The sequence below is a fragment of the Chenopodium album genome, chromosome 8, assembly GCF_948465745.1.
Source record: "Chenopodium album chromosome 8, dcCheAlbu1.1, whole genome shotgun sequence".
NCBI lineage: Eukaryota > Viridiplantae > Streptophyta > Magnoliopsida > Caryophyllales > Amaranthaceae > Chenopodium > Chenopodium album.
The window spans coordinates 16,977,731-16,996,544 of record NC_137841.1 but is presented as its reverse complement, the minus strand read 5'-3'; the positions used below and the strand labels follow the sequence as shown (position 1 = coordinate 16,996,544).

The window sequence follows — 18,814 nt, the reverse complement described above, 5'->3', positions numbered from 1 at the left end:
CACCTCAATTTTTTCTTTGTCAACTTGGATGCCACGATCAGAAATAAGATGACCAAGTACCACTCCTTCATTGACCATGAAGTGGCACTTTTCCCAATTCAAGACCAAATTGACATCAGTACAACGTTTAAGCACCTTTGAAAGATTATGCAAGCACATATCAAAATCAGAGCCATAAACACTGAAATCATCCATAAATACCTCCATGATGTTCTCAATGAAATTAGAGAAAATGGCCATCATACACCTTTGAAACGTTGCAGGGGCGTTACACAACCCAAATGGCATTCAGCGATAAGCAAATGTACCATACGGGCATGTAAACGTTGTCTTCTCTTGATCTTCCGGATGAATGGGAATCTGAAAGAAACCTGAATATCCATCCAAATAACAGAAAAAAATATGTTTTGCTAATCTTTCAAGCATTTGATCTATAAACAGTAAGGGGAAGTGATCTTTCAAGGTGGCTGTATTCAACCTGCGATAATCGATACACATACGCCAACCTGTGACAACACAAGTAGGAATTAGTTCATTCTTATCATTTTTAACAACAGTTTTCCCCCCTTTCTTAGGAACGACTTGTACCGGGCTCACCCACTTAGAATCTGAGATGGGGTAGATGATGCCCGCGTCAAGAAGTTTCATTACCTCTTTCTTCACCACCTCTTGCATATTAGGATTCAATCGACGTTGTGGTTGGATGCAAGGGCGATGATTCTCTTCCAAATTGATTCTATGCATACAAAAATTAGGACTTATCCCTGTAAGATCATCAATGCTATACCCGATTGCCTTTTTATGCATGCGAAGCACAGTCAAAAGCTTAGAAACTTGGCTATTATCGAGTTTAGCACTAACAATTACAGGGCATTCCTCATTATCATCAAGAAATGCATATTTAAGATGAGGAGGCAAAGGTTTTAACTCTACCTTTTTTTACTTGTGACTCAGAAGTAGAACAAATAGTTTCCATTACCTCAAACCCCTCAGTGTTAGGGGCATCCAAGTCACGAATCAAGGAATCAATCTCTGCATCTCCTTCTCCTTCAGAGACCTCCAGGGTGAGAACAGCTTCTAATGGATCATTAGCTAACTCACGAGGCGTATCATCTCTCACAATCTCATCAAGCACATCAATCCTGCAACAAGTATTCTCAAGCATAGGCGACTTCATCGCATTGGTTAGATTTAAAGTCACTGTATCATCACCAACATACAAAGTAAGGGATCTAGACTTGACATCAATAACAGCACCTGCAGTACACAAGAAAGGTCTACCTAAAATGATCGGGATATTACTATCCTCCTCCATATCCAAAACTACAAAGTCAACAGGGATGAAAAATTTCCCAACCCGAACGGGTACATCCTCCAAAACACCTAAAGGGTATTTTATAGAACGATCCGCCATTTGCAAAGTGATCTGTGTGCATTTTAAAGCTCCCATATTCAACCTGTTACAAACAGAAAGAGGCATAACTGACACACTAGCACCTAAGTCACATAAAGCTTTATCAATGAATAATGCACCTACATGACATGGGATGGAAAAACTACCAGGGTCCTTAAGCTTAGGTGGGATTTATTTTGCAATATAGCACTACACTCTGCAGTTAGAGAGATTATTTCTACACCACCAAAGTCTTTCTTCTTAGTAATCATTTCCTTTAAAAACTTTGCATACATTGGAACTTGAGAGACCAAATCAGTAAAAGGAACAGCTACCTCAAGGTTCTTGACCATACTCAAGAACTTACCAAATTGTTGATCTACCTTGTTCTTTTGCATCCGATGTGGGAATGGTAGCTTTGGCTCGACAGGTGGAGGCTCGGAACCTTTCTTTTTCTCTTTCTCAGCATCACTTGCTTTAGCTTTCCCATCTTTTGAGGTGGGAACATCATCCAAGGCCTTCTCTACAACCTTACTCTTATCCTTCTCAAGATTTGCATCATCAATAGGCATTTGGGGCCCTTCATAGCTAACACAACTACGAGTAGTGATAGCATTGGCGGTCTCCTTAGGGATAGGCTGTCCTGGTAAGTGGCCAGGTTGCCTTTGGATATTGGTACCTGCGACTTGCGCGATTTGGTTCTCCAAATGCTTTGTCGCATTTTTCAACTCCTTGATGCTATCTTCAGTGTTTTGCTTCATGGATGTCATCATTCTCATGAGGTCAGACATAGTAGGCTCTTGAGTGCTAGCATTTCCATGAGTAGGTTGTTGAGGTGGTCTATTGAAACCCGGAGGAGGATGATGAGAGGCCCCTTGTTGATGTTGTGGAGGCCTTGCAACATATTGTTGAGGTTGAGGGTTCTGAGGCTGTGACCACTGTTGCTGAGGTTGTGCCCATTGTTGCTGAGGTTGTGCCCATTGTTGCTGAGGTTGAGGATTTTGAACATTATTGCTTTTGTATGAAAGGTAGGAATGATTCCTCCAACCTGGATTAAATGTGTTAGAATACGGATCATTTGGTTGCCTTTGTTGAAAGGCATTCACCTGCTCCATCTGATTGGTGTCTTGAGAATTCTAAGCACATTGATATCCAAAATGACCCTGTATACCACACAATTCACAAAAAAAATTAGTTTGCGAAGGTTGAGAAGACATAGCATTAACAGATAAAAGAGAAGATTCTTGAGCGGCCTGCAATGCTTCAATCTTTGCAGTTAATTGAGCCATTTGAGATGTCATGAGTGAATAGGCTTCAACTTCCATCTTCCCTTTCTTTGGTCGCGTTCTTGGAGATGAGAAGTGGTTGGCTGCAAGATTTGCAAGAAAATCATACCCTTCCTTGATTGTCTTGTCAAGGAAAACACCACTTGCAGCAGAATCAACAATACATTTAGTCTCGGGTTCTAGTCCGTTATAGAAAATATGAACAAGATTCCACTTTTCAAAATTGTGATGCGGGCATGATCGTTGAAGATCTAAGAATCTATCCCATGCTTCCCTAAGAGATTCCCCCGACTCTTGAGAAAATGTTGATATTTGATGTCGAATCTTTTCAGTTTTTACAGGGGGAAAATATTCTTTGAGGAATGCTTGAGAAATCTTGCTCCACTCCGTCTCCTTGACAGTGTTCAACCACTTTTGAGCTCTATCGCGAAGGGAAAATCCGAACAACATCACTTTCAGTTGATCTTGAGTGACTCCTTTGTGATGAACAGTGGAGCATAATTGTTGAAATCGCTGCAAGTGATTAATCGGCTCGTCAGTAGGATGGCCACTAAATTGATTTTGTTGGACCATACTGAGCAATGCGGGTTTGATCTTGAAGTTCTCTGCAGAGATTGCTGGCATTTTAAGACCCGTTGGAATGCCATCTTGGGATGGTACTCCGTAAGAATTAAGAGACCTATTATCAGTCATCTCTTTGCGTGTGTCAGACTGTATTGTAGAGCTCTTCTGTGAGTGGGTCTTTTTCTGCTTCCCTTTCCCTTGTTTTTTGAGTTGCCTAAGGGTCTTATCCAAGTCCGGATCCGTAGGGATCAAATCACCTGTTCGTTTTGACCTGGGCATAAACAAAAAGAAAAGAAAGCAATGAGAATGTCCCAATTGAAACTAGAAGTTCCAATGGGACAATAAAAACAGTTCAACAATCAAACTAAAACTAATAGAATCTAGTCGTCTCCCCGGCAACGGCGCCAAAAGCTTGATGAATAAAAAGTTATACCGCAAGTGCACGGTGTCTGTTGTTAACAGAGATTTAGAAAATACGGGTTGAATCCCACAGGGAGACAGGTTCTATTAGTTTTTGCCTAATTATATGAACTATTTCTATAAACGAATAATGATTCGATGATTAATTAACTAAAGAAAGACAATAATGAAAATAAGGTTGTTCTCAGACAAATTAAAGTCTAGGGCATACGTTCGGTCCACCATACTTATACCAATCCAAGAAATGCAAACAATCCATTAATAAACAAACTAGGTTGAATAATTAAAGCACTTGTTAATCCTACGGTCGGGAATTAACGCTTACGAATTAACATATGTAGTTCGGCCGCTAGCATAATCAAATTCGCCAATTGTAATTAAGCCTCTAAAAATATGATCTTTCAATTCTAATTTTTATTAGCTAAATAATTAACTCATGATATTGGCCAATTACATGAATCGAACAATAAAGCACAAATCAATTGGAATTATTCAAACCCTAATTCATAAATTTATAAATAAATAAGCACAAATAATCATGGTATAAACATGGCTTCCCTCACTTAACCCTAGAAAACGACTACTCACTCATAATTGAAATAAACAAAACAAAAGAGATAAATAAACTTGAATTCATAATTAATAAAATAAATAAAGAACGAAAAGAATAATTGAAATACCTCGATGATTGAATTAATGAAGAATGAAAAGCTAGGGTTTAACAATGGAGAGAAAAACTAAGAAACGTTTAATCTCGAAAAATAAAGCATAAAGAGGAAAATAAAATCCTCCCAAGTATTTATATTAAAACCTAATCCTAAATAAAATAAAATAGATAAAATAAAAATAATGAAATAAAAGTAACAAAGGTCATCTTTTAATTGGTCGAGAGAATTACGATCGACGGAAAATAAGTTTCCCACGCGCCAGACCCATCGCCCGATGGATGGCCGATGGTCGAGTGATCAAGGGCTGCGACGAAGACCATCGGCCGATGGATTTCCATCGGGCTAGGCAGATTCGAAGGGTCTTTTGTGCGGCTAAACCATCGCCCGATGGCTGGGCGCTTGCTGGCAGATTTGCAGGACCGATTTCAAAAGGCTGTAATTCTCAATCTAGGAATCGTATGAAGGCATGCGACCTATCATTGGAAAGCTCTTCAAGTCTAGTTTCCAACTCAACTCGAATCACCTCAATCCTATCTGTAGAACTCGAGATATGGCTAAAACAATGCACAAAGGTCCTTTTTGATACTTTGCAAGCTTTCGTTTCCCTTTGTTCCTAACCCAAATTCAATTCCGAAAAGTGCATATCGATCCTTGTGGATGCTATTTTCAATTCTCATGCATATAATCCTTAGAGACAACATCCACGAGCATAAATTACCCGGTTAATGAACTCGATCCATCTATTTCCATTCAAATATCATTCGAATCATCTCCAAATACTTCGAAAGCGTCCAAATGACTACGAAATCACCTGAAACATTAAGAAATACACAAACGGAGCGTAATAGAGCGATATAGAATGACTTATGCAGATATGACCCTAAAATCGACCAAAAAGACTAAGAAAAATGTATAAAAACTAACATAAACGTGCCTAAGAACCCTATATAAATATAATTCATCACCCAGAAAGAATGATAGGCCTGGAGAGAAGAAAGACCCGTCCAGGTGGTGCGATTTCCATTCAGATATTGGTCACACAACCGATGAATGTGTTGCGCTCAGAAAGGAAGTTGCTTACCTACTGAAGAAAGTTTATCTCAAAGAACTCCTGTCAGACAGATCTAAAGCTCCAGGGAAAGAAAGAGAATCAAAGCGGGGAGGTCCTCCACCTCCGCCCCCAATTGTCAAAACCATCTGTTTCATATCAGGAGGATCAGAAGTGTGTGGATTAACATACTCAGCAGCAAAGCGATACGCAAAGGAGAGCAATAAGGATCAACCAGATATAAGAGAAAATTCCAAAATAGACATTCCCATTATGTTTGAAGAAAGTGACGCAGTAGAAGGCCATCATGACGGTCTATTAATTTCACTCCCAGTTGGAAACTGCATGATCAAGCGAATCCTTGTTAACAACGGAAGCTCTGCAAATATCATCATGCTCGATACTCTGAAACATATGAACATAGACGAAAAGAACATCATCAATAAGTCAACAATGCTAGTGGGATTTAGTGGAGAAACCAAGAAGACAAGTGGGGAGATCACATTAGCTACCTATGCGAAAGGAGTCAACCTACAAGTCAAGTTCCTAGTGATCGACACTCTATCCTCATACAATATGATTTTAGGCAGACCCTGGATACATGAGATGAAGGTCATCCCCTCTACATACCATCAAGTCATTAAGTTCCCTACCAAATGGGGTATTCAAGAAATCGGAGGAGACCCTAAAGAGGCCAAAGAATGTTACAAGATCGCATTAAAAGAAACATCTGCAGAAAAGAGTTCAGCATAGCAATTAGAGGGTCAACTGGGCCAAGAGAAGTTGAGCATAGCAGAAGAGCAAGAAGCCACAGAAGTCCAGTTGAACCCCAAACACCCAGATCAAAAGGTCAAGATAGGGTCAGAATTGAAGCCAGATCTCCGACAACAAATATATGCCTTCTTAGAAGAAGAAAAAGATGCGTTCGCCTAGACTCATGAAGACATGAAAGGCATCTCTCCAGATGTAATTACTCACAAGCTGAATGTAGACCCAATGCATACACCAGTAAAGCAGAAGAGAAGGAAATTTGCGCCAGAAAGGAACAAGATTATCAACGAGGAAATCCAAAACCTATTGAAGACTGGAAAGATCAGAGAGGTAAAATACCCAGAATGGCTTGCTAATGTAGTGGTAGTCAGGAAGAAGAACGGAAAATGGCGAATCTGCATAGACTTCATAGATATCAATAAGGCATGCCCAAAAGATCCGTTCCCCCTACCTCATATTGATGCAATGGTAGACGCCATAGCAGGACACGAGTTGTTGTCCTTCATGGATGCGTACAGTGGTTATAATCAAATCCTCATGCACAAGGATGACCAAGAGAAGACCGCCTTTATCACTAGTCAAGGAATATATTGCTACAAAGTAATGCCTTTCGGATTGAAGAACGCAGGAGCGACATATCAAGGGCTGGTGAGCAAGATGTTTGAAAAACAAATTGGGAACACAATAGAAGTCTATATAGACGACATGGTGGTTAAATCCAAGAAGGCAGAAGAGCACATCAGAGACCTTAAAGAAGCATTTTCCATCTTGAAGCAGTACGGTTTGAAGTTGAACCGCACAAAATGCACATTTGGAGTACAGTTAGGAAAGTTCTTAGGATACATGGTTACACAAAGAGGAATAGAATCCAGCCCAGACCAAGTCAAGGCCATTCTAGATCTGGAACGACCAAAATCAAAGAAGGATGTACAGAGCCTAACAGGGAAAATTGCAGCACTAAACAGGTTCATTTCAAAATCTTCAGACAAGAGGAGAGCCTTTTACGAGGTACTGAAGAAAAACAAGGAATTCAAGTGGGAGCAGGAACACGAAGAGGCATTTCTGAAGTTAAAAGAGTACTTGGCCAACCCGTTAACTCTCTCTAAACCTAAGGAAAGGGAGCCCCTCCAATTGTACCTCGCAATGTCTGAAGGGACGATCAGCACAGTCCTTACAAGGTAAGTAAGACCCTACTCAGCGCGGAAACAAGGTACGCGTCCTTAGAGAAAATTATTTTGGCCCTAGTTATTGCCTCAATAAAGCTACGCCCATACTTTGAAAGCCATTCCATACGAGTTCGCACCAACTACCCCATCAAAGCCATCATGAGAAAGCCAGAAATGTCAGGAAGGATGGAGAAATGGGCCTTACATCTGAGCAGGTACGATATACAGTACGAGCTTAGGATTGCAATCAAATCACAAGCTTTGGCAGAATTTGTAGCAGACTTCAGTCCAACCCTTGAGGAAGAAGCACAAAAAGAAGTATTGACATTACAGGAGCCAAAGGCTACACAGAAGTGGATACTCCATATAGATGGCGCAGCGAACATACGCGGTGTAGGCTTAGGAGTAGTACTGACTTCACCCCAAGGAAACAAGATAGCACAGGCAATAAGATGCAACTTCAAAGCCACCAATAATGAAGCTGAATACGAAGCATTGATCACAGGGTTGACCATCGCAAGGGATATGAAGATACAACATCTAAAGGTAATCTCAGACTCCCTACTCATGGTAAATCAAATCAACGGAGAATATGCGGCAAAGGATACCATGATGATAGCTTACCTAGAAGTCACAAAGAAACTCATTAAGGAGTTCAAGGAATTCAAGATAGACCAGGTACCTAGGAATCTGAACACTGAAGCAGACAACCTGGAAAACTTGGGATCAAACATTAATATAGAAGAATTTGGAGCTATCCCCCTAGTGCACGTACTCTCTCCGGCCATAGAGAAAGACTCAACCATGAACGTCTGCGAAGTTCAAATAGGTTCTACAGGGAAAGAAGGCGATAGCTGGACAACACCGCTAAAGGAATACCTTCTGGACAAAACAGTACCAACAGGGAAAGTAGCAGCTCAAGCATTCGCCCTGAAAGCCTCCAATTATTGCTTAATCAACAACGTACTCTTCAAGAAATCTGCAGCAAGTCCCTTTTTACGATGTTTAGAGAAAGAGGAAGCACAACAAGTCTTACAGTCCCTACATAGCGGGGAATGCGGAAACCATTCAGGAGGAAGGAATCTAGCCAACAGAGCACTCGAAATGGGATACTATTGGCCTAGCATGAGAAAGGATGCTGCGGAGTTCGCCAAGAAATGTTTAGCATGCCAAAGGCACGCACCTTTGACACACAAACCATCAGAGGAGCTACATCCAACACTGACGCCTTGGCCATTCATGAAGTGGGGAATGGATATAGTGAAGCTACCCCCGTCATCAGGACAAAGAGTATACTTCTTAGCAATGACAGACTACTTTTCAAAATGGATCGAAGCAGAAGCGTACAAGGAAATCAAGGACAAACATGTCATCTCGTTTATAAAAAGAAACATCCTGAGTAGATTCGGAGTACCAGCAGAGATCATTACAGATAAAGGATCTCAGTTCATCAGCAATAAGACCACGAAGTTCTGCAAGGAATGGAACATTTCTCTTATCACATCTACGCCTAGATACCCATAAGCAAACGGACAGGCGGAATCGAGTAACAAGGTCCTTATAGGCAACATGAAGAAAAGGCTAGAAGGAGCAAAAGGGAAATGGGCAGATGAATTGCCCAACATATTATGGGCAGACAGAACAACTCCAAAGGGCGCTACAGGCCACACTCCATTCTCATTGGTGTACGGGTGTGTAGCAGTAATCCCAACAGAAGTAGAAGTCCCCACAGCAAGGTATGGGTTAATGATAGAAGAAAGGAACCAAGCAGAACTAATTCACAACCTGGACACAGTGGAGGAACTAAGAGAAGACGCAAAAATGAGAATGGCAGCATATCAACAAGAAGTAGCAAGGTCCTTCAACAAGAACGTCAGGGCAAGAGTCTTTAAGTTGGGAGATTGGGTTCTCAGAAAGGTGTACGAAAATACCAAAGAGGTAAACGCAGGGAAGTTAGCACCCAACTGGGAAGGGCCCTACTAGATCATCAAGGTAGTAGGTAATGGAGCCTACAGACTCAGAAATACAGAAGGAAAAGAGGTACAAAGAAGCTGGAACGCAGCACATTTAAAGCTCTATCATTTCTGAAGAGCGAAGCTATGCAGTCATCATTTCGATTTCATTTATTTTTACAACAGCAAAACAAAAAAAAAACAGAAAACAAACAAAAAAAAAGAAGAAAATCAAAAAAGACAAAAATCTCCAACAGCCAAAATCAGCATGAAAGGTACTCTTCTTTACTTACACCTTATCAATTCAATTTATTTTCACTACGAATACTGACTTTGGCATCGGAGGGCCGTTGGGGAAACCTACGGCCACCCCTCACCCAATTTTGTTTTGCAAGGACAACATCGACACTGCTAAGCAAAAGCGCAACAAAACACTACAGAGCAATGCTTATTCGTCCCTACAAGGAACAAACCAACACGAGGATGGCAAACCAACTGCCCCCGCAGAATAAGCAAACACATTTAAGCAATACTACATCCTTAAAAACAACTGTAATACAACTGTAATACGACAGTAATGCAACAACGATACAATAAGAAATCTAAACACAGTTCAACATAGTAATAGAAGTAGAATCACTTAGTCGCAAAAGCAACAAAATAGACAAATCATCCAGCTACAACAATGCAGCATAAAAACAAAACAAAATATCCAACTGCACCAAGGCAGTAAAAACAAACGTTCTTCAAAATTAAAAATATTTAAGGTGACACAGCACCATTGAAACTAATTCTCGTCCATGTTATCAGCAGGGACCACCTCCTCAGTAACAGACTTCGTACTCTCTGGGACATCCTTGACCTCATTGTTGTGAGGTGAGTTCACTTCCTCATCAGCAAAGCTCAGCAACAATGAGCCAGGAGCAGCAGTCCCTTCAGGAAACGCAATCTCAAAGGCAGCCTTATCAGCATCATAATCCCAGGCCTCATGCTTTCCTTGTTGAAACTCCTCCATCATCTCAAGATGAGCTTTCCCAAAGTAATACGCTGCAGCATCAACGACCTCGTTCCCAGCCTCCTTCAAGGTGCTCTTCAGCCCATCACATTCAGCAATGCATTCCCTATGCTTAGCCCGTTCAGCCTTCAGAGCGTCAGTAGCAGCCTTGCACTTGTCGGAAAGGGCATCACGCTCCTTCTTCATAGCCTCATACACCCGAGTAAACTCTGACACTTTTCCCAGTACGCCCAGACAAGACTGAAGGCTCTGCAGAATACGGAATCAAGTAAGAGAAACGTAGCCCGATATAATAATTTTTATTAAATTTTTGTTTTTTTTGGAGTATACCATACCTAGAAAGACTGCACAGCAGCCTCTTGAGAAAGGTCAGCAAAAGTCTGTGAGGACTGACGATCCTTGAAGGACGGAAACAGTAGGGTATCTACATGTGGAGCCAAGGAATCAAAAGAGAAATCAGCAACATCAACATCAATAGGCACCTCCAACTTCCTCTTAAGGCCAGTGCGAGGTGGAGGTGGAGGAGGACCGCTCTTTGGAGCAACCGTTTTGAGAGGAACGACCTCTGTAGTTTAAGGAGAAGTACGGTGTTTAAGGCAACCTAAGAGAGAGGACGAGCTAAGAAGGTCATGAGACCTTAGTGACCTTGAAGTATCTTCAAGAAACACGGCAAATTTCAAAAAGGAATACAGCAGGTAACACGGCAGCATACTCAGCAGGATACATAACCAATTCAGAAAGGAAAAACAAACTGGGAATCAACAAAACTTATAACAAAGACAAAGTAGAATCGTAGCAACCAAACACATCTACAAGGATTGACACAACAATGAGTTTCACAAACAGAACAGAAAGGAATAAAAGCAAACCTTGAGACATCGTTGGAGCAACTTTCTGTTCAGAATCAGAATCGTCCAAGGACTTAATCTGAATAACCGCTTCAGGCTGCGTCAGTCTGATGAAGGATCTCTCGTCTGCACTCAACTCGTACAGCTTATCTATCAAGGACGGAGACTGAGAACGCTGCTTCAATTTACTCACTGCAACCATCAAGCAAATAAGCCCGAATCTACAAGGAAGGAAAGCAAAACACGGGAAAATAAGAAAACAAAATACCTTCAGCCTCAACAGTGTCAATAAAAAAATCACAATCATCACCCAACGAATCAATCCTCACAAAGAAGAACTTGTGATACCACTTCTTGTCAAACACCTTCTCCAAGTCAGTCCTCAAAGGACCAACACCATCTTTCAAACGAAGACCAACCCGACCCTTACCACTGGTCCTAATAGTATAAGGATAACACAAATCCCTCACATCAAGTTCTATACCCAATTTCGCACTCAGCAAATCCAAAATTCTCAAAACCCTCCAAGTTTGGGGCAATAACTGACAAGGCGAAGCCCTAACCTTAGACAAAAATTGACGAACAAGAGAAGAAAAAGGGAAAGTGTGCCCAATCACAAAGGGGTACTCGAAAAAGCACACCCAACCAGGGGCGGTCCAATCAGCCCTCTCCCTAGAAGACGAGATTTTCACCACAACCCCATTAGGAAATCGCGCAACGGGCAGCGATATTCTAAACTTCCTCCCTCGTCACAGTAGAAGGGTAAACATCTTTAGCAGGAAAGATGTTTTGCGCGACCAAAGTCGGCTTCTTAACACCCTCATCCACCCCAGCAAACACCACTCTTACAGGATCACCCATCACAAAACAAAAGAGAAAACAACAAAGTGAAGAAACGGGAAAAACAGAGAAAACAGAGAAGAGAGAGAAAATACCTGATGAAAATCAAAAATTGGGACAAAGATTAAAGTGATTTAACAAGAGCTAGCACGCCCAATAAATACTGAAGAAAGAAATAAACCGCCCTCCACGGTTACCGAGGAACTTGCCTTAAAACTGCCACCACGCTCCACGTTTTTGTTAACCGTTGAGATAATTCGAAAAATCCTTCTAACGACTTCTTTAGGTAATTTTCACTTCCAATACTTGAAAATAAAAATTAGGGGTAATTGTTGGGCCCATATTAACATACGACCTAGTATGCTTAGGGCATTAATCCAAGATCAAGGATTCAGCAAAATAAACAAAAACGACGTGATTGGAGTAAACAAGGAAAGCAGCATCAAGAGCATCAATCAAGAAGATACTTGCCAAAGATACACCTACAGAACAGGGAACAAAATAAATCAAGGGGATCTTCTACATTTCAAATATATTCTGAATATCTATGTAAACCCTAGGGATTCCTAGGTATAAATACGAAGAATTAAGCATTTTAACACTCATGTACACTCACATATAATTCAATATAAACGATTTGCTCTACTTTTATCTACGGAACTGCGTCCCTACTGAACAAGGAGGCTTGTCCTTACTCAGTATTGTGTCTCTAATCTCATCTTCTTGTTCTTATTGAATATTTACTGCTTACTTATTGATTATTTATTGCTTTATTGTAGTTCTTATTCGCTTTAGATACTATTGGTAGTATGATTGTTATTACCCCTCACAACATAGCAAATTCTTAGATGTCCTAGCTGAGACTTGCCCAAACAATATCATTATTAATATAGGGTAAAGCTATTTCCAACCAAGCCTTGTCAATTAGCCTATCTTTGCTCATCTACCCGACCGCAGCATAATATATTTCAATGTTCATCATAGGAAGTTTTGTCATCAATTACCAATAAAGATGTGTTTTGAAAACAATTACCTATTAATTTTTTTAAAAAAAAAGAAATAGCACAAAGTTGTAATTTGTAAAAAGTTTAAGTAGCACTACCATTCTAACAATTTTAGCTTAAATTTTCGGCATTTGGGTCTCACTATTTATCACTTTTTACCTTTATAAAGGGTAATTTAGTCAATTTGGATGGTGATTTTATGAGGTAAAGGTAAAAAGTGGAACCTAAATGTCGAATTTTCAAGATAGAATTATTAGAGTGGTAGTGCTGCTTAAACTTTTTACAATTTTATGGTAGTTGTTTTAAAAGAAATTTTTAACAGATAGTTGTTTTCAAAACACACGCTTTAATTGGTAGTTCTTGACAAAATTTTCTTCATCATACATGATTTTTTGTTGTTCTTGTTCACCCTCATGCTAAAGGTGTTGTTCCAATTTGAGTTCGACCCACCTTAGCTTGTTCGTCAATTTTTGTATACTTCTTCTTAAAAGGGTCAATCCACATTATTGCATAGGTTCGAACGGAATGACCAAGGCTGAGCATCCAAGTCCAACAAGAGAGTTTGGGGATTGCCACGACTCTATGGTTAACTCAATATCGCATAATGATGGAGCTATACAATTAATTCCCCAGATAAACAAAGGGGTATAATCGTCTTTTCAAGTACCAATTGAGGGGTACATGTTTCTTTTCAAGTACTAGTTGAGGGGTACATGTGTAGTTTCCTTACCAAATAGTAAAAGCAAGTTGCAAACAGTAATTGAACAGCTCACCAAAAGTACTGAATAAATGACCATGCTTTTTCAAGGGGTGTTTGGTTCGCGGATTATAGGTATTAGGTATGGGTTTAGAATGACCAAAACCCATACCATATGTTTGGTTGTCAAAAATATGATTTTTAAACTCATACCTCAAAACCATGTGGTATGGGGTTTAGAAACCTTGGGGGGAAAGTGGGTTTGGCTCATTCCATTCCCTTAGGTATCAAATATATATGAAATTAAGGGGATGATATTTCATTCCAAAATTGAACCAAACACATGGTATTAAGTATCAAGTTCCAACCCGATACCACCTTAACCCTATACCTGATTCCAAACCTATATCACTCTGCGAACCAAACGCCCCCTCAATATATTTACAAAAATGTCATCAGATTAACAATAATTCATTTATGTAGCAGATAAACTAGTATTTGCCCATAATGATGACTCACTCTCTAGATTTGTTGTTGATGATTCTACCATCCTTCGCTTTTCTCTTGGATGTACTATATTATTTTCTCTTTCATTCATGATATATTTATGCATAATATAAGCATGCTCAATTTATTTGTTTATTATTTTAACTAAATTTCAATCTTCTGTTTTTTTTTGGCATGAAAAAATAATCAATTTATCATATGTTCATCTTATCATCAAATACTCTGTAATATCTGTTAAATTAAAAGAGATAAATTTTAAAACAACAACAAAAAAAAAAAAAAAAAAAAAAAAAAAAAAAAAAAGAGAGATAAATTTTAGGCATATCTCAACTTGATAATAAAAAAAAAATTAAAAAAAAAAAAAAGAAGATAATGGGAAAGTCTTGTATGTGGCTATATTGGTTTATAAGAGTACTCTTCAATTAAATGTATGGGTAACCTCATTTTTTTTAATAAGAGTAATCCCACGTTGTCCATAAAGTAACACAAATTCATTATACGTGTAAAATCAAGTAATTTAAATATAAGTAACCTTATTTGTTTATTCGAGTAACCCATATTCTTTAGTTTAAAAAATGAAGGAATAATTCTGCATATTTAAAAGAGTAACCCCTTTTTTCTCATTTAAGTAACCTACATACGTTAATGTAACTCCATTTGCTCATCACTGGACCCCAATTACTTAATTAATTGTTTTATAGTATGTGATTATGTGAAGTGGATACACCATGTATTGTGATACGGATTAAAATAGACTATGTCAGCTTAGAAAGATATGGATGAATTATTTCAATCTTATAAGTATAATTGATTTATTTGAAGTTATATGATTATATAGTTCGTTGAATTATTATTATTTTTCTTTTTTTCTTTTTTTTTTTTTTTTTTTTTTTTTTTGTGGAAGAAATTAATTGTATATTCAGTCCAACTTATTAGGTTAGAAAGAAATGGATGAATTATTTCAACCTTACATAATTGATTTTTTTTTAGAAAATTATTTGCTTTGCATTAATAATATCTTATAAAATTAATTATAGGGTTGTTGATCAAGCCCCGCTTGTAGAGTGAGTACCTAGCAACATTACTACTTAATTTAAACAATATGATAAATTAGCTTGAACTCATGGATGGATAGGCACCCAAGGGAACATGATTACACACATTGTCTGATAAAGTGTGAGGAAGGTCTTCCACGACAAAGGCAATGCAAATTGCAATGTGAAACAAAATTTGATCAACATAGGGGAGAGCACAAGCATCGAGAGGGTGAACGAGGCCATCGAAAGGGATTGAATAACCTCAACAACAACAACAAAGCCAAAGAGAGTAATAACCCTTGCTACTTTGACTCTGTTAAGAGCTTTCAGTCTCACTATGCAGCTGGAGGACACATGAAGGTACTCCAAAGATTTTCAGAATTCCAAGTAGAGTGGGAAGGCCAAGCAATAGAGATATGTAGAACAGAGATGGTGAGGTCTTCACAATAGGATGTAGAATGGAGATGGTAAGGTGTTCGCTCAACCTTCCACGAATCCACGATTCTCAGACAAGTTAAGATTAGCAAAATTATAAATGAACTAGATCAATCAATTTGATGATTGTTTCAGCAATTATGATAACAGTGGGGTAAAATCTCAAGATGACAACTCCAAAGTAAGGGTATACAGTTTCAAACATAGTAAATCATCCTGTTATATCAACGCTACCACCTTCAGAAAGTATAAAAAACGGCCTATTTTTCACTACTGAACCGGATACCCTCAGACAGAAGCAGACACAGCAGCAGCATTTGCATCTGCAACGGCCTGATCTTTAATGGATTCACGCCAGGCAAATTCACGAGCTCCATCCTTATCAACAATTTTGATCACGAAATTAGGTGGAGCTACAACCAACCTAGTCCTGATCTCTACAATGCAATCATCAACCAGCTTGATGGCCTCATCAACTGACATATCACTATGGTAATGCCTGTCCATCATGGAGAGAGCAAAGTAGGAACCATAGCCGAATGCTGCCTTATCTACCTTGTGAAGAGTCGCTATGTAGTCAATAAAGTATAATGAAGGTCCAGTGTCTTGGTCAAAACCAGCTAGAATTATGTTTACTGAGTATGGATTCTGCAAATAAACAACGATAAATGTCAAGAGAGCCTACAAGCAATCAAAGTGGAATTCATAAGTTCCAATAAGCCAAATAAAGGGAAGGAAGCATTATGGAGGATGGAGTTGGGAATAGAGGAAATCTTATCAGGGGGATAACAAACTCGAGACAAGTGCTGTATTGAAAAGGCATAAATTTCAGGGAAATATATTAGAAAATTTTCTTTTACAAAAATAATAATTACATCTTAAGTAATGAGAACTTTATGAAAAAAAAAGTTCTAATTACAGCCTAATTTAAAGAGAAGGGAAAAATCCAAAATAAATCTCCAATACTAGAGCTGAAATCCTATTTTAAGCTTTCAAGGGCATCCCTATTTACTACTACCACTATTACTAGTTTACTACTAGTACAACCAACCAAAAAAAAGCTAACTTGTTTTATCATTAAATTCAGTTCAAATCTCTCCGATTCAGATTCTTCTTAATGTTTTTATGGTTCATATCAAAATTGCACACAAAATCCAAATTTCAGTAGCAGAAACCTTTTCAAGTAAATGCGTAGCACACATAATACACCGTAGATGCTCGGAGAGCCTAAGGTACATTAGCATAAACTTAAAACTAAATATTGGAGCACTCAAACAAAATGAAAGCATAATATAGAATTGCATAGAACTAAGCAAACCTGGTGTACAGTGAAAGTTGAAAATCATGAATAACTGAATCTTCTAACAAAATATTGGTCAACAGTGTGATTTATATAGCTGCAGGAAATGAAACAAGTTCAACCAAGCATAAAAATAATACGGTGTACAATTTTCAAGTGTTTGGCGTTTGGTGAAAGAAATGAGGGGAAACTAACAGTGTACTTCACTAAGTAGCAAAATCTTAGTTTCAACTTAGGTTGCTTAATGTTATGACCCTTAATTGTGGAAATACATCAATCTTCCTTTGCCTAATAGTCTACACCAACTCACAGTTTCGACTTAATTTGCTTAAGGTTATTACCCTTAAATGTGGAAATACATCAATCTTCCTTTCCCTAATAGTCTTCAACTCAGAGTTTCGACTTAATTTGCTTTTAGTCATGACCCTTAATTGTGGAAATACATCAATCTTCCTTTGCCTAATAGTCTACATCAACTCACAGTTTAAACTTAATTTGCTCAAGGTTATGACCCTTAATGTGGAAATACGTCGATCTTTGTTTGCCTAATAGTCTACATCAACTCACTGCATACAACTAAACCAGCCAATCCTCACTTGATGAACCAAGATATGTTCATAATCACCCTTATGCAGCACTGTATTTTTCGAGTAAACCCAAAGGATAGCAATCTAATGTAATCCACAGCATACGATCTGCCTTCTCGAACAAATACCCACATTCATTAATTAAGTCAGCAACACTTGTAACAAATTCAGGTTTACTAAAAAAACACTAACCCTATACAAGTAACCCTTATAATAGTGATCGAGTAACCTCTATAGCACTCATGAACTCATGAAGTAACCCTTCTAGAACTGACCAAGTAACCTGTACAACACTAACGAAGTAACCCCTATAATAGCCGGTGACACATAAAAGAATTTGTGAACCCTAAATAGCATCTCTTCAAAATCTAAAATACACACAATCATCAAACAAACATTCAAATCAAATAAAAAAAAACCTCGAAACGAAAACCCAGAAAATGTACCTTTCTTAAGGCAGTAGCAAGTTCACCTCGAGTGAAATTAGCAGCGGCAGCAGTAGTCAAAGGTATACCATTCCTGAACTGATACAAAGAAACATTCTTCTGGACAAACTCCGTAAATTGAACTCTGAAATTCAATCAATCAAACAAAAAAATATTAAATTCAAATTCAAATCAAACGTCACAAATGAACAAATTGATTTTGCAAAATGGAAGAGATTGGACCTATCGCCGGCTTCGCCACTGGCGCCCAAGAGTTTGTGAGAATCGAGCTTCATGATCTTGTCTTCGTTGGTTTTGTGCACCAAAATGCTGTTCACTGCTGATGTATCTGCTGCAATTATTGCGAATCCATTGCCTACTAATCCGAAAACACACTCCATTGTTGATCGATCTTTGAATCTTGACAAGTTTGATTTTGCGAAAATGAGGAATTAGGGAATTTGGGTTTATTGTTATTTCGATGTGAACTCTGTTTGGTTTCGAATAACGGAATTTGGAATTAGGGAATTTGGTTCATGTAGGAATTAGGGAATTTGGTTCATTTATACATACGAGTATATTTTTTGGAAATTTGCAAAATAACACCACAGAAAAAATTATAAAAAAAAAATAAATAAAAATAAAAAATAAAAAAAACCCTTTAATTATTATTTTTTTTTTTTTTTTTGATGCAAAAAACCCTTTGATTATAACACCACAAAATAACACTAAAATTTGATTTCGCCGGCCACCACTTAACGAATTCCATGAACAGACACGTGTTAATAGGCTATTGGTTAAAAAAATAAATTAATTTAAAAAAAACATAAAAAAAAAAAAAAAAAAAACTT

At 38.4% G+C, this 18,814-nt stretch overlaps 4 protein-coding genes and 1 non-coding gene across 5 annotated transcripts; 4 read left to right on the top strand and 1 right to left on the bottom strand.

Annotated features, from left to right (window-relative positions):
* Positions 1–2,899: 2,899 nt before the first annotated feature.
* On the top strand, positions 2,900–3,005 carry LOC145557006 (small nucleolar RNA R71). Its single transcript, XR_014092089.1, has one exon. It is a non-coding gene; the product is annotated as a small nucleolar RNA R71 (small nucleolar RNA).
* Positions 3,006–3,829: 824 nt separating this feature from the next.
* On the top strand, positions 3,830–6,132 carry LOC145642769 (uncharacterized). The gene is made up of 2 exons (XM_081693943.1): positions 3,830–3,840; positions 5,301–6,132. Exons 1-2 carry the CDS (start codon positions 3,830–3,832, stop codon positions 6,130–6,132), a joined length of 843 nt encoding a protein of 280 aa, XP_081550069.1.
* Positions 6,133–7,490: 1,358 nt separating this feature from the next.
* LOC145642768 (uncharacterized) lies at positions 7,491–8,840 on the top strand. Its single transcript, XM_081693942.1, has one exon. It carries the CDS (start codon positions 7,491–7,493, stop codon positions 8,838–8,840), a length of 1,350 nt encoding a protein of 449 aa, XP_081550068.1.
* A 45-nt stretch (positions 8,841–8,885) lies between these two features.
* On the top strand, positions 8,886–9,299 carry LOC145642767 (uncharacterized). The gene has a single exon (XM_081693941.1). The coding sequence runs from the start codon at positions 8,886–8,888 to the stop codon at positions 9,297–9,299; it is 414 nt and encodes a 137-aa protein (XP_081550067.1).
* A 6,448-nt stretch (positions 9,300–15,747) lies between these two features.
* Positions 15,748–18,501, bottom strand: LOC145641736 (proteasome subunit beta type-2-A-like). Its single transcript, XM_081692668.1, has 3 exons — positions 18,207–18,501; positions 17,985–18,108; positions 15,748–16,299 (listed from the first exon to the last, which is right to left on the bottom strand). Exons 1-3 carry the CDS (start codon positions 18,362–18,364, stop codon positions 15,940–15,942), a joined length of 642 nt encoding a protein of 213 aa, XP_081548794.1. The 5' UTR covers positions 18,365–18,501; the 3' UTR covers positions 15,748–15,939.
* Between the last annotated feature and the right edge of the window lie 313 nt (positions 18,502–18,814).